Here is an 18,549-nt window from a genome sequence, read left to right on the forward strand (position 1 = left end):
CTAATATGTATACAGAGCTTATTAAGTTACTTATATACTTACTTGGTAAGTTTACATACATATATAATATATACTATAGTATGTGTGTTATATAACTTTCAATCTTCAGACTACCTCTGGGAGGTTAATGCAGAGATGCAAACCCAGGTGGTCTGGCTCTAAAGTCAGATAAAGTCTAATGAGGGAATAATTTAGAATGCCCGTGAGCTACTGTCAGTTGTGTGGCATGTTTTCCCAAATTCGTGCCCCACCGTCAGGGGAGTAGGGAGCCTGCAGGAGGTGGGAGGGGTAGGTGGATACAGGGCAGGTCGAGAGACAAAACCTCGGGGCAGCCGCAAGCCTGGTGGGAGCCCGACCCCAAGGCGGGTCTCCTGCCCCCTCTCCCACCCCCACCAGCCCCGCTGGGAAGGGTGACTCGAAGGGGAGGGGACGTTAGAAGGAGGCTGGAGGGTCTCGGAGGGCTGGGAGTGGCTGGCGCTGGAGGTAGGGACCCAGCGCTAGGCTGGCAGAGCTGGGGTGAGAGGGGGCGTTGGGGGCGGGGCGGCCGGCTGTGTGGGGCGGGGAGGAGGTGTGTCCACGCCCCTCCCCTCCCCGCCCCGCCCCCCGGCCTCTCTCCGGCAGCGCGCCGGCTTTCACTTTCAGTCCGAGGCGCCAGAGGCAGCGGAGCGGGAGCGGAGGCGTGAGGGCTCAAGGGGCCCGCCGAGCCGCCCGCACCCATGGTGCCCACCGCCTTCTGGGCCGCGCTGGCCGTCGGACTGCAGCTCTGGGCCGCAGGGCGCGCCGTGCCCACCCAGGTAGGTGACTCGCGCGGCCCTGTCTGGGGTGGGGGGGCTCCATCCCATCCACCCCGGGCTGGCGCGCGTCCCCCGCCCCGGGGCGTCCGGGGCTCCGTGACAGGGGTGCGGGGCTCGGGGCGACGGAGGCGCCGCACCCGCCACACCGGATAAGATGCACGCCGCTGGAGACCCTCTGGGGACCCCGGGTTTCGCACACGTGCGCCCGGGGCCGGAACTCTGGCCACCGCGACCCGGAGTCGCACCTTGGTCCCTCCGCCGTCGGTGGCCGGCCAGCGGGGCCTGGGCAGATCCCAGCCAGACTGTGGACCCCAACTCCTGTTATCCCTGCGACCCCTGGCCTCTCCGGGGTGACTTGGGGGTGGGGGTAGGCGGTGATCTGTACTGGGGCGCTGTCCCCGCTACCGATGCCCGGCACCTTCTTCAGAAGACTTCCTCCCCTTCTGGGCTACGATTTTCCTCTTTCTTAGAAATACTGGGGCTGCGTGTGTAAAAGAACAGGGCCAGGTGTGCAGTAAGCACCTAATAAGGGCACAGACTGTGGACTGTCTTCCGTGCCCTTTGCCCAGACCCCTTCCCCAGGACCCACCTGGAGTGTCCAGTGGCCACTTCAGAGCCTGCCGTCTGTGGACTCTGGGGTGATGGGGAGGAAGACAGTGCCCTCAGGTTCCCCTGGGCTGACGTCCCCAAGGATCTGTGCCTGAGCTCTGGGCGACAGGGGTGAGGGAGGACTTCTGGGCTGGTTATCAAGACAAACATGATGTCTAAGGGGCTCTAAGAAAATGGAGAGAGCAGAGACCCCAGAGCTGTTATTCAGCGCTAACTGCACCCACCACAGTAGCAAGGGAGAGTGTATAGAGGATTGTTCCACCTTTGCCTCTTGTGGCAGTCTCCATGGTCTGGTAGGACAGAATAGCCCCACTTTGGACTTCCCTGGTGGCGCAGTGGTTAAGAATCCGCCTGCCAATGCAGGGGACACGGGTTCGAGCCCTGGTCTGGGAAGATCCCACATGCCGTGGAGCAACTAAGCCCGTGCACCACAACTACTAAGCCTGCGCCCTAGAGCTCGCGAGCCACAACTACCGAAGCCTGCGCGCCTAGAGTCTGTGCTCCACAACAAGGGAAGCCACCGCAATGAGAAGCCAGCAACAAAGAGTAGTTCCGGCTCACCGCAACTAGAGAAAGCCTGCGTGCAGCAACGAAGACCCAATGCAGCCAAAAACAAACAAACAAATTAATTAATTATTTTTTAAAAAAAGAATAGCCCCATTTTGCAGAGAAGGAAAACTGAGGCTCAGCAAACTCCTTGTGTTTCATGGAAGGGCATGGGGTGCTCTCTTTCTTCAAAAGGGACACCTCTTCCTTTCCCCTCTTGGCTAGGGAGGAGGTGTACCTTCATCCTTTCCTCATGATCTTACCCTGATGGATGGGTGTGTGCTGACCCGTCTGGATATCTTGACCAGGGAGGAAGGTGGGAGGTGGCATTGACATGTGAGGTGACTCACTGGCTAAGGCTAAAGACACCTTTAGAGTCCAGTTCTCAAGAGCAGAGGACAGAGGTGGTCAGACCAGAATTGACTCATTCACAGTTGGTGCCAGGGTGGGACCTGGGAGTGTTGCCCCAGAGGTTGTTCTGTAAACAGAGGTCGGGAGAGTCCCAGGTCTGAGACTCGAGTGTGGATGCTGATGGCTCTGGTCCCCAGCCTGACTGCAGCGTGCCAAGACTAGGGGCATCACTGTGCCTCAGCGAGCCTGGGGACATACGAGCCTCTGGGGGGAGGAGGCACAGGGCTTCTCTGCAGGACAGCAGCCCCTAGTCTTGGAGTTGCTTGAGGGGTTTTCCTGAGTCTCTCACTTCCCTCCCGTGTGCCCAGCTCCTGTATCAGCTCAGGTTCCCTCCTCCGGGACTGTCTTCACAGCCTTTTAGCTGGTCCCCTGGCCCCTCTCCCACTGATGCTCCTTGGTGGCATCGCTGGGGTGGCCCTCCTCAAATAGGAGTGCCTCTCTCCCTGCCTGGGAAGCAGAAGGCTCCCAGTGGCCAAGGCAGAAACTCCCCCAGGTGTCTCAGGCCAGAGCGAGTGAGGTCTCCGGGTGTTTGCTGCCGCCTCTCTGCATCGTACCCCATACCCCACGAAACACGGCCATTGCGTATCTTCGTACTCCACGCTGTCTCTCTCCGTGGGGCACCCTTTCCCCCATCCTTCAGGGTCTTTTGCACGTTTCCCCCTACCCCCCACGCCAAAGCCTTTCCTCACTCTCCCAGTTGGATTTTTAAAAAATTTATTTATTTTCTATTTTATTTATTTTTTTGGCTGCATTGGGTTTTCGTTGCTGTGCGCGGGCTTTCTCTAGTTGCGGCGAGCTGGGACTACTCTTCACTGCGGTGCGTGGGCTTCTCACTGCGGTGGCTTCTCTTGTTGGAGAGCATGGGCTCTAGGCGCACGGGCTCGGTAGTTGTGGCTCTCGGGCCCAGGCTTAGTAGTTGTGGCGCACGGGCTTAGTTGCTCCGAGGCATGTGGGATCTTCCCGGGCCAGGGCTCGAACCCGTGTCCCCTGCATCGGCAGGCGGACTCTCAACCACTGCGCCACCAGGGAAGCCCTGATCCTCTGCTCTTTGAACTCCCAGCCCTTCATCCCTCTCTAGGACAGACTACATTCTGCTTTTTAATCTGGTTGTGTTTTATCCACCTCAATAGATGGAAAGTTCCTTGAGGGCAGGTACTGGGGGGTCTTCCTCCTTATTATTAGCACCACAATAGCACCTGTTGTTTGAATGCCTACTAAGTGCCAGGCAGCATGCTTAGGATTTAACTACAGAATCTTGCTGAAACCTTCCTTATAGCAACTCTTAAAAGGTGGCGTTCCCACTTAGAGATGTGGAAGCTGAGGCTCAGAGAGGTTATGGCCTTTCCCAGGATTATAGAACTGGAGGGTAGAGGGTGGGGAGGTTCGGATGCAGGTCTGCCTGATTCCAAAGCTCTTCTTACTCTACCCTCCCCATGCCTGTATCCCCCTCCTGCCCCCAGCCGGGTCCCTGGCACACAGTGGATACTCAGTTGTGTCAGATGTAATAGATCAAGTTGTAGAAAGAGCCCCAGGGAGACCTGAGCTGCTGCAGGTGTGGCAGAATCACTCTGCCTGCAGGGTTTTTGCCTCCTTTAAAAGCTGTATTTGCTGGCTGGTGTGGGATGCATCATTCATTCATCTAGTCATCCATTCATTCAACAAACAAATGCCAGTACAGCTGGCAGGATAGGTGAGCCTTTGGTGCCATCTAATGGGGATGGGCAGGGCTCCAGCTGTCTGGCTTTCTGTTGTTGCTGGGAGGGGGCTGAGGGGATCTCTACCTGCTGGGTTGGCCTGAGGCTGAGGGGCCTCAATACCTAGGAGGCTGGGACCAGCTCGAGTTAGGGGAGAGGTTGGGGACTCCTAGCTTGGCCTGGGGACGTTAGCCTTTGGTGGAGATGGGTGATCCAGGGTACCTGCTGTCCTGGGATGTCTCTTTGTCCCCTGTCTGATATGTCAGAGGGGAACCTGTTTGCTGACTGAGGATGTGGCCCTCACTGTGGTCCTGGGTTTGGCCCAGTGGCTCCTGGAGGGGTATCCAAGAAGGTTGGAGGGGGAGAGTTTTGATGCCATCCGTGGGGTGTTTGTGTGTGTGTTTCATTCAGCTCTACACATCAACTTAGTTCTCAGGTTTATGCCATGTGGGCTGCTTTTCTGTTGCTCAGACATGCCACACACACCCCTGCCTCAGGGCCTTTGCACTTGCTTCCCCTTTACCTTGAATGCTCCTCCCGCTGATATCCTCTGGTCTCATTCCTGCACTTCCTTTTGCTGAAATGAATTCTTCTCAGGAATGCCTTCTCTGGCCATCCTACCTATAAAAGCTCCCCACCAGGTACTCTCACTCCCCTGACCTGCTTTGTTTTCCTATGTAACACTCATGGCCTATTATATTTCTTTCACTTGCATTGTGTCTTTCTACTAGAGTGTTAAGCATGGTGAGGACAGGGACTTATTCACTTGTTCATAGCCTAGAAGAGGATTTCTTGTTCTCAGTTCTCTTGACATTCGGGCCATATGGTTGCTGTGGGAGTTGTCCTGCGAGTTGTAGGATGTTTAGCAGCATCCCTGGCCTCAACCCACTAGCTGCCAGCAGCACTTGTCCTTCAGTTGTGACAGTTAACACTGTCTCCAGATGCTGCAAAATGTCCCCTGGGGGGAATTGCCTCAGTCGAGAACCATTGGCTTAGAACGGTGCCTAGCATGTAGTGGGTGCTAAAAAATATTGAATTAATGTCCGAAAATATTCATCTGACCTTCATAATGACCTTGTTTTATGGATGAGACAGAAGCGTTTGGAAAGCCAGTGGTGGCAGGGCTGGGCTCCAGTTCGTCTCACTCTCTCTGGGATATTTCTCTGGGTTCTTCCTCTGCTGTGCTGAGTCTGCTGAGGCTAGCGGTGCTCTCCCCAAAGTGCTCACCCGCCCACATCCCCCTCCCGGCTCGTGACAGGGCCACCCGCTGGCAGTGACTCAAGAGCCCAGGAAGCATGTGACTTGCCCAGAAGCAGACAGCGAGGGAAACCAGGGGTTATGGTGGAGAGAAGGGTGCTACCAAGGGAAATGGGAACAAAGTGGAGTTGCTGTGGCTCCCGCCAGGCCCCAGGGAAGCAATATTGATGACTTAGAAGAAACGCTCTGGCCTCAGAACTGGACAGACCTTGGCTAACTTCTTACTTTGCTGTTTATAGACTCTGTGACCTTGACAAGTCTTTCCATCTCTAGGAGCCTGCCTCTGTGTTCCCATCTGTAAAATAGAAATGATCCTTCACCTCACTGGCTGGTCGTCAGGATTAAAAGTGCTTTATATGCTGTGCAGCCCGTTGGTGGCTATTTGAGCATCTGTGGCTTCGTAGGGCCTGTGAGTCACCGTGGAGGCAGATTCCCTGTCTCTGAGCCACAGGGCTCCGAGGTAGGGGGGGCAGACCTCCATTTGCCCAGAGCTCCTGCCCAGCATCCCTGAGGACAGTTTCCCTCCTGCCCGCCTTCTCCTGGCTTTGCTTCCTGCTCCAGAGCCCTCTTCCTGGGGCCTCTCACACCACCTACCCAACTGCCTGGCCTTAGGAGCCTGGCATGTGGCACAGGCTGCGGGGTCAGGAAATCCTCCCCTCCCCCTCCCAACTCCTTTCAGTGAGTGACAGGTGCTGGATCTCATTTGAGGGTGAACAAGGGACACGTGTGGCATAGAATAGAGGAGTCTCATGACCTCTCTGTGAAGGGGATGCAGAAGGCCTCGACTTTCCCACCTGCAAGATGGGCATGGGCTGATTCCAGGCTGTCTTTAAAATCTCTTCCATCTCTGACCTCCGTGATCCGGAAGGTTGTATTTACCTGTAACCCTGAAAAGGGGAAGCTTTATGAAGGCTCTTCTGAGGTCATGCTGTCCATCCCCCAGCTTCCAAGTGATTTCTGAGACAGCAGGACCCTGAGGAAGGAGCACTGGCCTGGGGCCCAAGAGACCAGAGTTCCCATCTGTACACTGTGGTCACCGGCTCACTGTGTGACCTCGCTCGGGTTACTTAACCTCTCTGGGCCTAAGCACCCCTATCTGTAAAACCTAACAGCACTGATCCTGACACTGTCTTGGAATGTTGGGGAAGTATCAGTGTTGCCTGTGCTTGATGGAGGCCACAGACTGGGGGCGAGGTGGGTCTAAGGGTTTTCCCAGGAAGGAGAGTCCACCACTCCCCCCCATTAACATCTTTGATTCCCAGTCTCTCTTCTTCTTTTTTTTCTTTTTCTTTTTTTTTTTTTTTTTTTGCGGTACGCAGGCCTCTCACTGTTGTGGCCTCTCCCGTTGTGGAGCACAGGCTCCGGACGCGCAGGTTCAGCAGCCATGGCTCACGGGCCCAGCCGCTCTGCACGGCATGTGGGATCCTCCTGGACCGTGGCATGAACCCGCGTCCCCTGCATCGGCAGGCGGACTCTCAACCGCTGCGCCACCAGGGAAGCCCCCCCAGTCTCTCTTCTTGCTGACCTCAGTCCCACTTGTTTTAGCTGGAATGATTTCCTTGACTCAGGCCGCAGTAGCATCGAGAATTCCTGGCTGCTGGTTAGCTTGCATCCGAGACAAGATGCACAGCCCTCGGGCAGAGCAGGCTTCACGGGTTTCCCACCTCCCTGCCCCTTACTGCCTAATTAGCCCCTCTTAAAGTTCAGAAGCCAGACCCTTTGGGGCACCAAACCACGGGAAAATCCGTGCTGTGGGCATCACTGCGGGGCCTGCTGCCTGGGATCCCACAGGTTCGGGGAAGCCTTGAGTGCAGGGGTGGGGGGGTTCCTTGAAGAAGGCTTTGTCACCTGTGATGGACTCAGCTGTCCCCCTGGTTCTGAGTCCCAGGGCTTTGGGTGTTTGTGCCCCTCCGCTGAGATGTTGACTGTGGGGCTGGGACTCTGGGGCCCACAGTCATTTTCCATCGTGTCGTGTCATGAGGTCACAGGTGGTGGTGACATCACTGTGGTTTGGGGCACTCGAGGTGCGAGCCCAGGAAGAGAAAGTGTCTGTTCACCGACGGGGGTTTGAAGGAGTCGATTTCCATCTGCCCCAGGTGTGAGCAATGCTGGGGGCAGTCGGGGGGCGGGGCAGCTGTCCAGGAGACCCCAGACTCCAGCTCTGGTCTGTCTCTGCCCTGGTGGCCTGTTGACCGTGACACACCGCCCTAGCTCTCAGTCTCCACGTCCCCTTTGCAGAAGAGGAGAGGTTGGAACAGGCTGCATCTCAGGTGTCACCTGCGGAGGTTGAGGATCGCAAGACTATCCATTTTGTTACTAGAACAAGACCTGTTAGCCGGTTCGCAAGGCTGCAGAGTCCATCTCCCAGGCCCCAGACCGGCCAGCCGCCCTCCCGTTCTTGGTAGCAGATACTGAGTGGGCACGCGTGGGGACAGCTGGCAGTGCGGGGTGACATCGAGGGACATGGCTGGATCCCTTTGGCCAGCAAACCACTACTCTGCCCCCGGCTTCGGAGCTGGGACCCCGGGTTGATTCAGTGCTTTGACTGGAGGAAATCCCCAGGGGCTTTTGTTTTCCTCTGCTGTCCAGACAGGGGCCCACCTGTCTGTTTCCACCTGAGCCTGGCCCTGCAGTGGGTGTGGCTGATTTGGCCACACATTCGGGGAACTGAGCGGGTCTGAGGGTGAGAGCAGCACGGGGAGGGATTTGGGGCAGGGGGCTCCGGATGGGCATCTGCCGGACTGTCCGTGGAGAGCCTTCTCCAGTGCCGTTCAGGAGAGATGCCAGAGGCTGCGGAAGGGACCGGAGCATGGGGCTGGGGGGTGGTCCCGGGCCCAGCCCTGGCTCAGCCTCTAGCTCGGGAGGGCTTGGCCAGTTCCCTTCTCCTCTCTGACCCTCTCAGCTGGCCCAGCTGGAAGTGGAGATCAGCAGAGACCTGGCCCAGCCTGAGTGTTAGACAAGGGGGAGGGGGAAGGGGATAGAGAGGGTCAGTGACTTTGGGCAGGAGGTGGCCTGCAGCTCCGGCCTCTGTGGGTCTCCAGCTCAAGGCCCAGGTCTGGACTTGACAGTGACTCTTAGGGAAGGGCTCCCAGCACTTGGCTTTAGTGACTGGGACGGCCGCCAGCACCCTGGGCACCCCTCCGGGTCCTCCCTCCTGCAGACCCAGGGCACCGCTTCTGTCTGCCACGCGCAGAGGCTCCAGGTTCAGCTTGTCCCTGGTGAGCCTGTCACCTCCTGCTCTGCGTTCACAGCCCCCAGTTCTGCTCCTTCCTGTCCTGTCCTGTCCTCCTGGCTCTCTCGAGCCCCTCCCCCACCTCATGGCGTGATTCCTCGTCCTCCCTCCCCTCCCCCCCCACCCCATGGCTTCACTCGTTTCCTGGCCTGGCCCCTTGGCCACCCCCCTCGTCTTTTGACACCTTCCTGACTCTGTCCCCCACATTCCTCTTCCTGCACTGACCACACAAGGATCTTTTTAAAGGCTGAGCCCTGGAGGGTGGTCAGGATTGGGCTGAATGGATACCAGGAGTAGGAACAGCAGGGGATAGTAGCTAGGCCATCCTAGCTGGAGCAACAGGCCTGTTAGGGGTGGCGATGGCACTTGAGGCTTTAGGCCGTTTAGGACCAGTTTCTGGAAGTAGTAAAAAATTTAAAAATTAAATTAAAACATTGTAGCAACTGTAATTTTTTTTTTAAAGTAGTTATGTATTCAGTATTTTATTTATTTATTTTTGGCCGTGTTGGGTCTTCGTTTCTGTGCGAGGGCTTTCTCTAATTGCGGCGAGCGGGGGCCACTCTTCATCGCGGTGCGCGGGCCTCTCACTGTCGCGGCCTCTCTTGTTGCGGAGCGCAGGCTCCAGACGTGGAGGCTCAGTAGTTGTGACTCACGGGCCTAGTTCCTCAGCGGCATGTGGGATCTTCCCAGACTAGGGCTCGAACCCGTGTCCCCTGCATTGGCAGGCAGATTCTCAACCACTGCGCCACCAGGGAAGCCCCAACTGTAATTTGTGGAGCGTTTACTAAGCACTTTACATGTGTTATCTCATTTAATCCTCACAACAGTCCCATGAGGTATATACTGTTATCAGTTCCATTCTGCAGATGAGAAGACTGAGGGTTTTTAGCCTCATTTATTTATTTATTTTTTAAAAAACGAAACTCCTTTGATGCTGCCCTCCAATAGAGGGGAGTCTGGATTCAAAGCCAGGCATCCTTTTTCCGGTGACCATGCTTTCGGCTACCATACTCACTTCGTATCAGGAGTTGAGGCAATGGGGAGCCACTGATAGTTTTTGAGTGAGGGAGTGACCAGAGCAGAGGGTGTATTAGGAAGATCACTCAGGCCTCAGTGGGAAGGACAGATGAGGTGGAGAGAATGTTGCAGTAGTTGAGGCGAGAGCTCTGGCTGAGAGGTTAGTAGCAGAACAGGAAGGAAGGATCAAAGGCTTCAGGGAGCAGGAGGTGGGCTTTGGGCTGGACCAAAGACCGAGGGTGGGGACAGAGACGCTCGGGAGAAAGGAGAGCCGGCCCTCTCCACCCCGTCCTGCAACATGAGGCGCCTATGGCCTCAGGCCTGTCCCTGCGACCTGACCGTGGACAGTGTCACCCTCGTGTGTTCCTGGAGTTCTCGTTCTCGGCCCCAGGGAACCCGGCTTCGCTCACCCTGGCCGCTGCTGGGGTGGACCTGAGGCTGGGCAGGGCTGGCCTTTGCATCTCAGGCATGAAATGTGATGAGCCCCCCATGGGCAGAGGGGCAGGATTCCCGGGGGCCCGCCTGCCTCTGCTGCCAGGACCTTGGGACCTTCTCCCTGGGCTTTGGTTTTCCTCTCAGTGGTGAGGTGGGGATAAAAGGGTCCCCTCTGTCACTTCCCTTTGGGGTCTGGGAGAGTGCAGCAAACCCTGAGCGAGGACTGACGTCCAGGGGGTGCTTCGTGGGTGCCAGGCATGGGTCTAATGCATTTACATGCCCCGAGTGCCTTCTGTCCTCAAGGCCACCTGGGAAGGGTGTACCATTATCATCCCCATTTGATAGGAGAAGCAGTCGAGGCCCAGAGGTTAAGCTTTGGGCTCAGGCTCTCAGCTCACCAGAGGCAGAGCCCAGATGCCAGCCCAGACAGCCCCTTCCGCACTCTGTGCTTAAACTACCACCCAGAAGTCACGGTGGTTGCAGTGGCCATGAGGGTCTCTGCCATTCTGGGGATGCCACCCTCTCTCTCTCTAAGCCCATTTCCTGCCCAGTTCTCCTGCTAACCCCAACTCATTTCAGCTAATTGGAAATGAAACCTTTTGCTTCTGTTAAACAATTCAGCATCTATTAGGTACCCGCTGTGGGCTGTGCGCTGGGCTGGGTGTAGAGCCATGAGTAATAAAAACCCAACGACTAACGCTCAGCTCTTGCTGCTGCTGGGCATGGCGCACTCCACACGCCTTGGCCCAGTGAATCATAACAGCCCCGTGAGGTGGGCACTGCTTTTGTCCCCGTTTCAGAGATGGCAAAACTGAGGCTGGTGAGTGGCAGAGCTGGGACCGAAACCCGGGTGTCTGGTTCAGAGCTCACGCTAGAGGGTGCCGACGGGGAGACACAGGGAAGCAAACGATTAACCAAAAGGTGGTCCGTGAATTAGAGAGATAGACCCGGGGTGTCGCTGGAGCCCTCAGCGGGGGGACCTCTGACCCCATCTGCGGGTCCGGAGAAGGTTCCCTTGAGATGATAGTGGAGAGGACTCTTGAAGGAAGCCAAAGAGTTAGCCCTGCAAGAGGGGAGGGCAGGATGTTTGGGCAGAGGTATCAGCAGGAGGACACGTGAAGGAGGGTGCCAGAGCCAGAGGGATGATGCAGGGTGAGGTGAAGACTGAGTGGGAGATGCTGGCACGGCCCAGGTGGTGGCCCCCGGGCCCCAAGCTGAGGACGTTGAGCTCAGGACAGACTTGGTGTAGGAAGGTGGCTTCAGGTCTGTCTGGGAAGCCTGGGGACCAAGAGTGAGGAGGTTGAAGGTGGTGGCTGGGCCTGGGGTGTGTGTGTTGGGAGGGGATGGAAAGGGTTGGGGTGTTTTCTGCAACTAGACCGAGGGTTCCTTGAGGGTAAGGACCACGCCCTGGTATCTTTGTACCCCGGTGCTTAGCACAAAGCCTGACCCCAAGAACCGGATACCAGCCCGGGCTTCCTGTCCTCCCCCAGCTCACTTCTAAAGCGACATCACAGGCAGCAGGCGGGGAGTGGGATGTGTCACCCTCGGCCGCCGCCTGTGATGTGGTCGGTCCTCCTGACGTACGTGCCGCTCCGCTCCGTGATGGCAGATGAGCCTCCACTGCCTGGCTCTGGCGTCATCGCCGTGTCAGCTGCACCCCGAAGTCTGCGGGACTCCCGAGAACCCCCTAAGATTGAAGCCCAAATGGTTCTGCTGTCTCTCACCATATGCCAGGGCCCCAGGGACCTGCCATGGAAATGCTGTGGTCTCTCTATTGGTTGAAGCCGGTTTCCCTCCCTGGGTCCTTGGGCAGACGCCTCTGCTCTGCGCCATGGCTGCAGTGTCTGTGCCTGGCATCCTGGAGACCCTTTTACCTGGGAGAGTCATTGAACCCGCCCACACCTTGCTCACTGTGTGTTCTCCGGAGAGTCACTCTCCCTCTCTGGGCCTCTCCTCTGTGATATGAGGGAGCAAGAGAAGATCACGGGGTATAAGACTGTCTGAGGACACTGAGGGAGACGTGGCTGGGACTAGTTCTGCTGCTTGCTGGCTACGTGGCCCCAGACGTGGTATCGAATCTCCGGAAGCCTCTGTTTCCGCATCTCTAAAATGGGGTGATGCTGACCTCTGTGTTGGTGCAGAGGTAAAACAAGAGAATGCATGTGAGCACGCTCAGCGCTGTCTGCACGCCGTAGGTGCTACTCCTGGGTCTGAACAGTCTCTGTCTCTCCCACTTTGTGAAAAGAGAAGTTGTGTGGGGCATGTGAACTCCTCAAGCCTGAAGCTCCCCACCGTGGCCTTCTTCCCACCACGTCCCCTTCCTGCTCTCACCCTGCCCAGGGGTGCTCCTGGGGGAGGCTGGGAGTGGGACCCCTTCCCAAGGGTACTGGCATCTAAGTGGGGGGCGGGGGGTGGAGACCCCTGCAGCGCTTCGTCCGTGCTGGCAGGAAGAGCAGCGGGCTCCACGGCTTCAGTGCTTCCAGATGACACTGTCTTGGTGGTGGCCACTTCCTCCTCCTTCCCCAGGCCTGTCCTTCTTGCCTTCCCCTCTCGCAGTCTATTTATAAATAGGAGAAGGGACTAAGGGCCCCCATCTTGGGGTGCATGCAGGGTCTTGGTCGGGGAGCAGGGAGGCAGGAAGTCAGCTGGCGCGGGGTTGCCCAATTCCCCGAGAAAGTGCGCTGACTCAGACTCCACAATCAGAGAGGGTCTTGCCTGGTGCCCTGGCCCTGCTGCTCACTGGGCGAGCCCCAGTGCAGTGCCCACCTTGAGCTAGCCTCCCTCCTCCAGCCCTGGCTGCTAGCTGTGGTTTCTGGTCCTCCAGGGTGAGAGTGGGGAGGAGTGGGAAAGGGAGGGAGTGGGGGCGGGGAACATTCATGCCTGACCCACCAGGTAAGTCTGGTCCTGCTCTGGCTTTGCCCCCTGCCGGCCTCTGAGGCTCGCCTCCTTTCAGGGACTCACAGCCACATCCCTGTCCCTTATCCTGGACACTGGGTCCTCTGGCCACTTAATGGACCCCTGGCTGCTGGGTTTTGGTCACTCACCCAGACTCTTTATTTTGGGGTCCCCTCACCCCTCCAGGTGTTCCGCTTGAGTAAAGTGCCTTGGAGATGACCCAAGGCCACTACCCTAGAAAGCCCGCATCGGGCCTGCAGGCGTCCCCTCCTCCCTCTGCCTTAACGAGGCCCGCTCCACTGTCCCTGCAGCTGGCCTACTGCCGTCTCCTGACCTTGGGCTTCTTGAGGACTGGGCCTGGGGTCAGCCTGAGGGTGACTCCTTAACTCCAAGGGTCACAGGTCGGCTTCCCCAGACTTGCTCTCGAGGAGGGAGGGAAACCCCCTCCACTGCAAGGCCTGCATGGGCCACCTGGCGCCTCACCAAAACTGGGCCGCCTGCCCCCAGCGACTTGTCCTCGCCGTGCCTGTTCTTAGCTGAAACCGAGGCAGAGAGAGCCCGGTTCTAATATTCCCTCCGACACAAGTCCACATGTGTGTCAGGGCCTTCGCAGACCCTTAGAGCCACCCCCCTGGGTCCCCTGGGAGTCTGGGAGAAGATGACGGACCCAAGTTAAGACCCCACCCCCCGCCTTTAGGAGGAGGAGGAGGCCGGGCAAGGTGTTATGTCACTATTTTACGGATGACAGTGTTGAGGCTCAGAGAGTAAGTGATGTCCCCAAGTCCCCTGGGACCAGCATATGCATCCAGATCCTCTGAACTGAGTCCAGTGCTCCTCCTGTGAGGCCAGGTGTCCGTATACCTGGGAGGATGGACATCTCCAGCCACCCTCCTCCCAGGGGACGCCTGCTCAGGCCGTCCTCACCCTCGGAGGGCGTTTGAGGGGCAGAAGCCCCGCCCCACACCCACTCTCAGTCTGGCCTCACACCCCAGCCCCTACCTCCTAGGGCATTCAGTGTTTCCACCTCTCATGTGGGTGGGCCACCCACCCACCCCATCCTCCTGAGGTCTTGGGAGGGGGCTGAGCTTTTTGATGCCCATCCTTAAGAAGCCAGAGCTGGAAAGGGCTTAGAGCCTCAACCAGGCCACACCACCATTTTACAGATGAGGCAACTGAGGCACAGAGAAGCTAGTTACCGCCCACAGTAGAAGAAGTGCCTGAGTGGGGGAGGGAGGACCTTTGGGGTGGGCCCAGCGCAGGGAGGGTTGAGATCCAGTCTTCCTGGGGCGGGGAAGGAACACAGAGCTGGAGGTGAGGAGACCTCTGAGGCTCAGTTTTCTCATCTGTGACTTGGGAATACTAATAGTACCAACCTCACAGCACTGGAATGAGGAATCAGAGACGGTACTGCGTGTGAACAGCTCTGCACGATGCAGACTTTCAGGATAAGGTGCTGCCGTTTCTGTCTCCTAGCACCCTCACCCTCTCCCTCACCTTCGCCCACCCTGGCCTAGCTGCCCTGGCCCCCTGGCTGTGCCTGGAACACGCGGAGCACATCCTCCCTGGGGCTTCTGGCCCCACCTTGCTTTTCCCTCTTCCTTAGCTCCTGCTACCACCTCCCATTTTCCACTGTACGTGTCTGTGTCTCCCCAGCTAGAGCCCAGCTTCCTGGGCAGGGACTTGCTTATGTTTGATGCTGAGTGCCCGGCGCCTTCATGTTTGTTGAATGAATGAACGAACGTTTCCACCTTTGCCCCGGTCTTTCTCCACCAGTAAATGGGAGGTCATCTGAGATCATCTCTAAGGTTGCTGCCAGCCCTGAGCTGCTGCGCCTCAGTCCCACCCCCACTTCTGGGCCATGTTTCCTGGTCATCAGCTCCCACGTGTCCCTCTAGCACTTGACACAGCTGCAGATCAGCTGGGCCAACCCTCCCTGTTCACAGGCTCCTACCTTTGAGCCTTTGCTGACCCCGCTCCTGCTTGCTGAGGAGCTGCCGGCTCCTGACAGGTCAAGGAGCCCCGTGACACAGGCAGTTCTGGGAAGGGCAGGGTCTCAGGTGCTGGGTGTCCCTAACCGCTGCGGGCTCTTCTGAGATTCCTGCGTGGTTACCTGGGAAACCAGGTCAGAGCTGAGGTCAGAGGATGTTGGCCTGAGGCTGAGAGAGGTCCCTTGCACTGGTGTGTGTGTGTGTGTGTGTTTGTGTGTGTGTGTGTGTGTGTGTGAGAGAGAGAGAGAGAGAGGGAGGGAGGGAGGGAGGGAGAGGGCGCATGTGCCCGTGTCAACCAGCTCCCCAGGCTCCGCTCGGCGTGGAGGTGGATGAACGGGTGCTGGTGGCACGGTGGTGACTCAGGGCAGAGGGCGGATCTCAGGGGCTGGTCCCTTTAGCTGTCCTGAGGAGGGGAGCAAAGACTTCTCCAGTGGGACCAGAGCAAGAGTCACATCCCAACTCCACCTCTTCCCTCCCAGACCTCAGACAAATGACTTGATCTCCCTGAGCTGTGAAGTGGGCACATGCCCGCCTGCTTTTGGGGGGTAGGAGTGGGATTCTGTAAAGTGCTTGCAGCGTGGCCTGGCAGATAGTTGTTGGTGCCTAATGAATATCCTGTTTTTCCCTTTCCTCTCCAAAGGGCCAAAGCTGAGAACCTGGAGGAGTGCTGGAGGCCACATGGTGGGAGAGGGTGTTGAGTTTGGGAGGCGCTTGGGGTCCTGGGTCTGTGTCGAGGGGAAGGGAAGCTTGGGCCCACAAGAGAAAGGAGGCAGGATAGGGGCGTCGGAGGTGTGGCTCTTCTGGTGTAGCCTTGGGTGCATCGTTTCACCTCTCAACCATCTGTGAAATGTTGGTGAGGAGTCTATCCGATGGTGGGTCCAACACGTACTGTCACTCCTGGGATGTAGAGGAAATGGAGCTGCAGACTCCGATGGGAAGCAGCTCTGAGGCCTGTGGTGGATGAGCAATGGGCCCTGTTGGCCCCTTGTGCACAGGCATCACTCAGCCTGCCACCAGCCAGGCCCTGGCATGGCCTTTGGGAAACCCCAGGAGGTGGGTTGACTTCTTTCCATCTCTATTTCCCCGTCTGTGAAATGGGCACAATCAGATGTGCCTTACAAATTGGATGTTAGATGGGTCCTTCCTTCTGTCCTTCCTTTCTTCCTTCCTTCCTCCTTCCTTCCCTCTCCCTCCCTCCTTCCTTTCATCTATCATCCTCTCTCCTTCTCTTTATCTATCTGTCCATCCATCCATCCATCCATCATCTATCTTCTCCAACCTCCCCCAACACACACACACACACACACACACACACACACACACTGGATCACAGATTTCCTACCTGTTAAATGAGTGGTTAATGCTCATCAGTGATTTCCAAGTTTTTACGTGGGGATGCTGTATTTTGAAAGTTGGGTCTGCTAAGCATGCTGAGTGAATTCAGTACTACCCAATTCATTTCCTCATTTTAAAATGTCGGTCAGAGCTCCCCTGTGGGTGGGTGGAGTGTGACTCTGAGCCTCCCTGACACCAGACAGAAGAACAGAAGCTTCCATAGCACCGAGTTTCCCAGAGGCTGGTCACCATGTTCTGGGCCCCTCCAAGGACCCTCCGCTTGTCTGGCTCCTTTGCTGACCTGAGGCCCAGCTCCTAGGGCTGTGCCCCAGCTTAGCCTCTGCTCTGGTGAGCAAGGCAGTGGAGGGAGTGACCTTTTGTCCCACTCTGCAAGGGGCTTTCTGTTCCTCATTGTTTAGCCATGACAGGGCAGTGGTTTGGTTTTTTTTTTTTTTCCTGTCCGAGGATAAACAGGCCTCAAGATTGCTTAAAGGAGGGCTGACCTCCTCCGCCCGCTGCCAGCAGCTCCGGCTGGAGTCAGAGCGGCAGGAGGAAGTGTAGGGAAGGGGATTCAGAGCGGGATTCAGACAGGAAAAGACCCTGGATGGGAGGCCGCCGGGCAGTGGCCTGGGGGCCCTGGGGGTCCAGCTGCCTGCCTTTGTCCCGGAACCCTTGCCCCACGGGTGGAGAGAGAGCCCAGACTTGGCCAAGGCAGGGCCCTTTCCCGTCAGGTCCTTTGGGCCCTGACAGGAAATCCTCCCCCAGGCAGGGCAGGCGCCCTGGGCTGCACCACAGAGGGCTGCCCCGGCGAGGGGGGGCGAGGAGAGGAGGAGTCCTCTCCCTGCCCAGAGCTGCCGGGCCCGTGGCTCTCAGGGCCCACAGGAGTGAGGGGCTCCCCTAGTTACCCCTAGGGTACTTGGGGGGAGGAAGCCCACCGTGTGCAGGGTCCTTGAGACCTGTGCCCGCCACCGTGGGGGGCAGGGGGCTCGAGGGAAGGAGGTGTGACCCCTCCCTGCCCTCAGGATGCTGTGCGGGGGGAGGCTGCCTCCCGGGCTGCTCAGTTAGAGTGCGAGGCGCAGCGGGCTGCAGGGGGGCTGGGGGGGCAGTTAGGCGCTGCGTTGCAGCTAATGTGCAGTGAATGATGGTGCGAAGGGGCTGCAGGAAGCACGACGCTCCGGCTTCGGGGCTCCCCCAGCCTCTCCTCCACGTGCTGCCCCAGCTCATCTCGCTCTGGCCTGCGTGCTGCTCGGGTTTGCTCAGCCCTGGAGCATGGGAGTCACTTGGCAGTTTTCTTTTCTCTTCTCTTCTTTTTTCTTTTCTTTTCTCTTCTCTTCTCTTCTTTTCTCTTTTCTTTTCTTTTTTTTTAACAGTACAGCTTCTTGGCCCCCACCCCCAGGCTCCTGCTCCTTCATTGCGGTAGGTAAGAGTGGGCATTATAATAGACACCCCCCGCCAGGGGCTTTGGACGCAGGCAGTGACCCCCACCCCCAGTAAGTGGGAGGAGCCCCGAGAAGGGGCTTTACTCCAGGAGCAAACAGCGAGGGAGGAAGTATCAGGACTGAGTGAGTGTGTGTGTGAGAGAACATGTGTGTGCGCGCGAGAACATGTGTGTGCGCGCATGTGGGCGCAGCCCTGGGCATATCAGCTTACAGTCCAGATGGGGATGGAAGTTACTTTTTAGGCTCTGGGTCATGCAGAATGGATCCCACTTCCCTTGCTGGCCTGCATCTCTCCCAGCCTCCTTAGAGCTGCCTTCCTGGGGTTTGGCACCAGGCCTGGGGTGAGGGTGTGGGTGAGGGATGGGCCTCCGGGGCCGATCCGCGTGGAAGGCGCACCCGGGTTAGGGCTCGGTGTCCCTGGTGCTGAGGTTGGACCTGCAGGAAATGATACTGTGATGAAGCCCACTGCTCGGATTAGTGAGCCCTGAGCCCCTAACTGTCAATACACGCCAGGCTCTGGGGTGACAGCGAACAGTCACCGGGCAGTGGACGCAGCTCGGCCAAGGGCATGGGGGCACAAGAGCCACAGATCGCCCCCCAGCCCCTGGGCGTCATCGCCCTGATGCTTCCAGCTGTTGACGCCGAGCTGTGTGCAGCCAGGGTAGGTCTGCCAGGCCGAGTGGGGCGGGCAGCTGGGTTTCCAGGCCCACTTGTCCTGGATGCAGGGACCAGCCAAGGGCCCACCTGCCCCTGGCTCCGGCAGTCATGCCTTCCTGGTGGTGCTGTGGAGGGGGAGGGGAAGGCCAAGTGACAGCCTGCCTCCCTACAGTTCATGCCCTCTGACCCCACGGTTGGGGGGCGATGCTCTGGAGCGTGAACAATGTCACAGCATTGGTC

At 57.8% G+C, this 18,549-nt stretch overlaps 1 protein-coding gene across 1 annotated transcript in view; it reads left to right on the forward strand.

The window, feature by feature from the left end:
- Nucleotides 1–716: 716 nt before the first annotated feature.
- The window catches only part of TNFRSF1B (TNF receptor superfamily member 1B), a gene marked incomplete at both ends in the record, with an annotated part of 34,277 nt that continues 16,444 nt past the window's right edge, over nucleotides 717–18,549 (forward strand). Inside the window, one exon of the mRNA XM_079696302.1 lies at nucleotides 717–794. Within this exon, the coding sequence (XP_079552428.1) occupies nucleotides 717–794 (78 nt within the window). The remainder of the gene's footprint in view (nucleotides 795–18,549) is intronic.

The sequence above is a fragment of the Hyperoodon ampullatus genome, assembly GCF_949752795.1.
Source record: "Hyperoodon ampullatus genome assembly, chromosome: 2".
Taxonomy (NCBI): Eukaryota; Metazoa; Chordata; class Mammalia; order Artiodactyla; family Ziphiidae; genus Hyperoodon; species Hyperoodon ampullatus.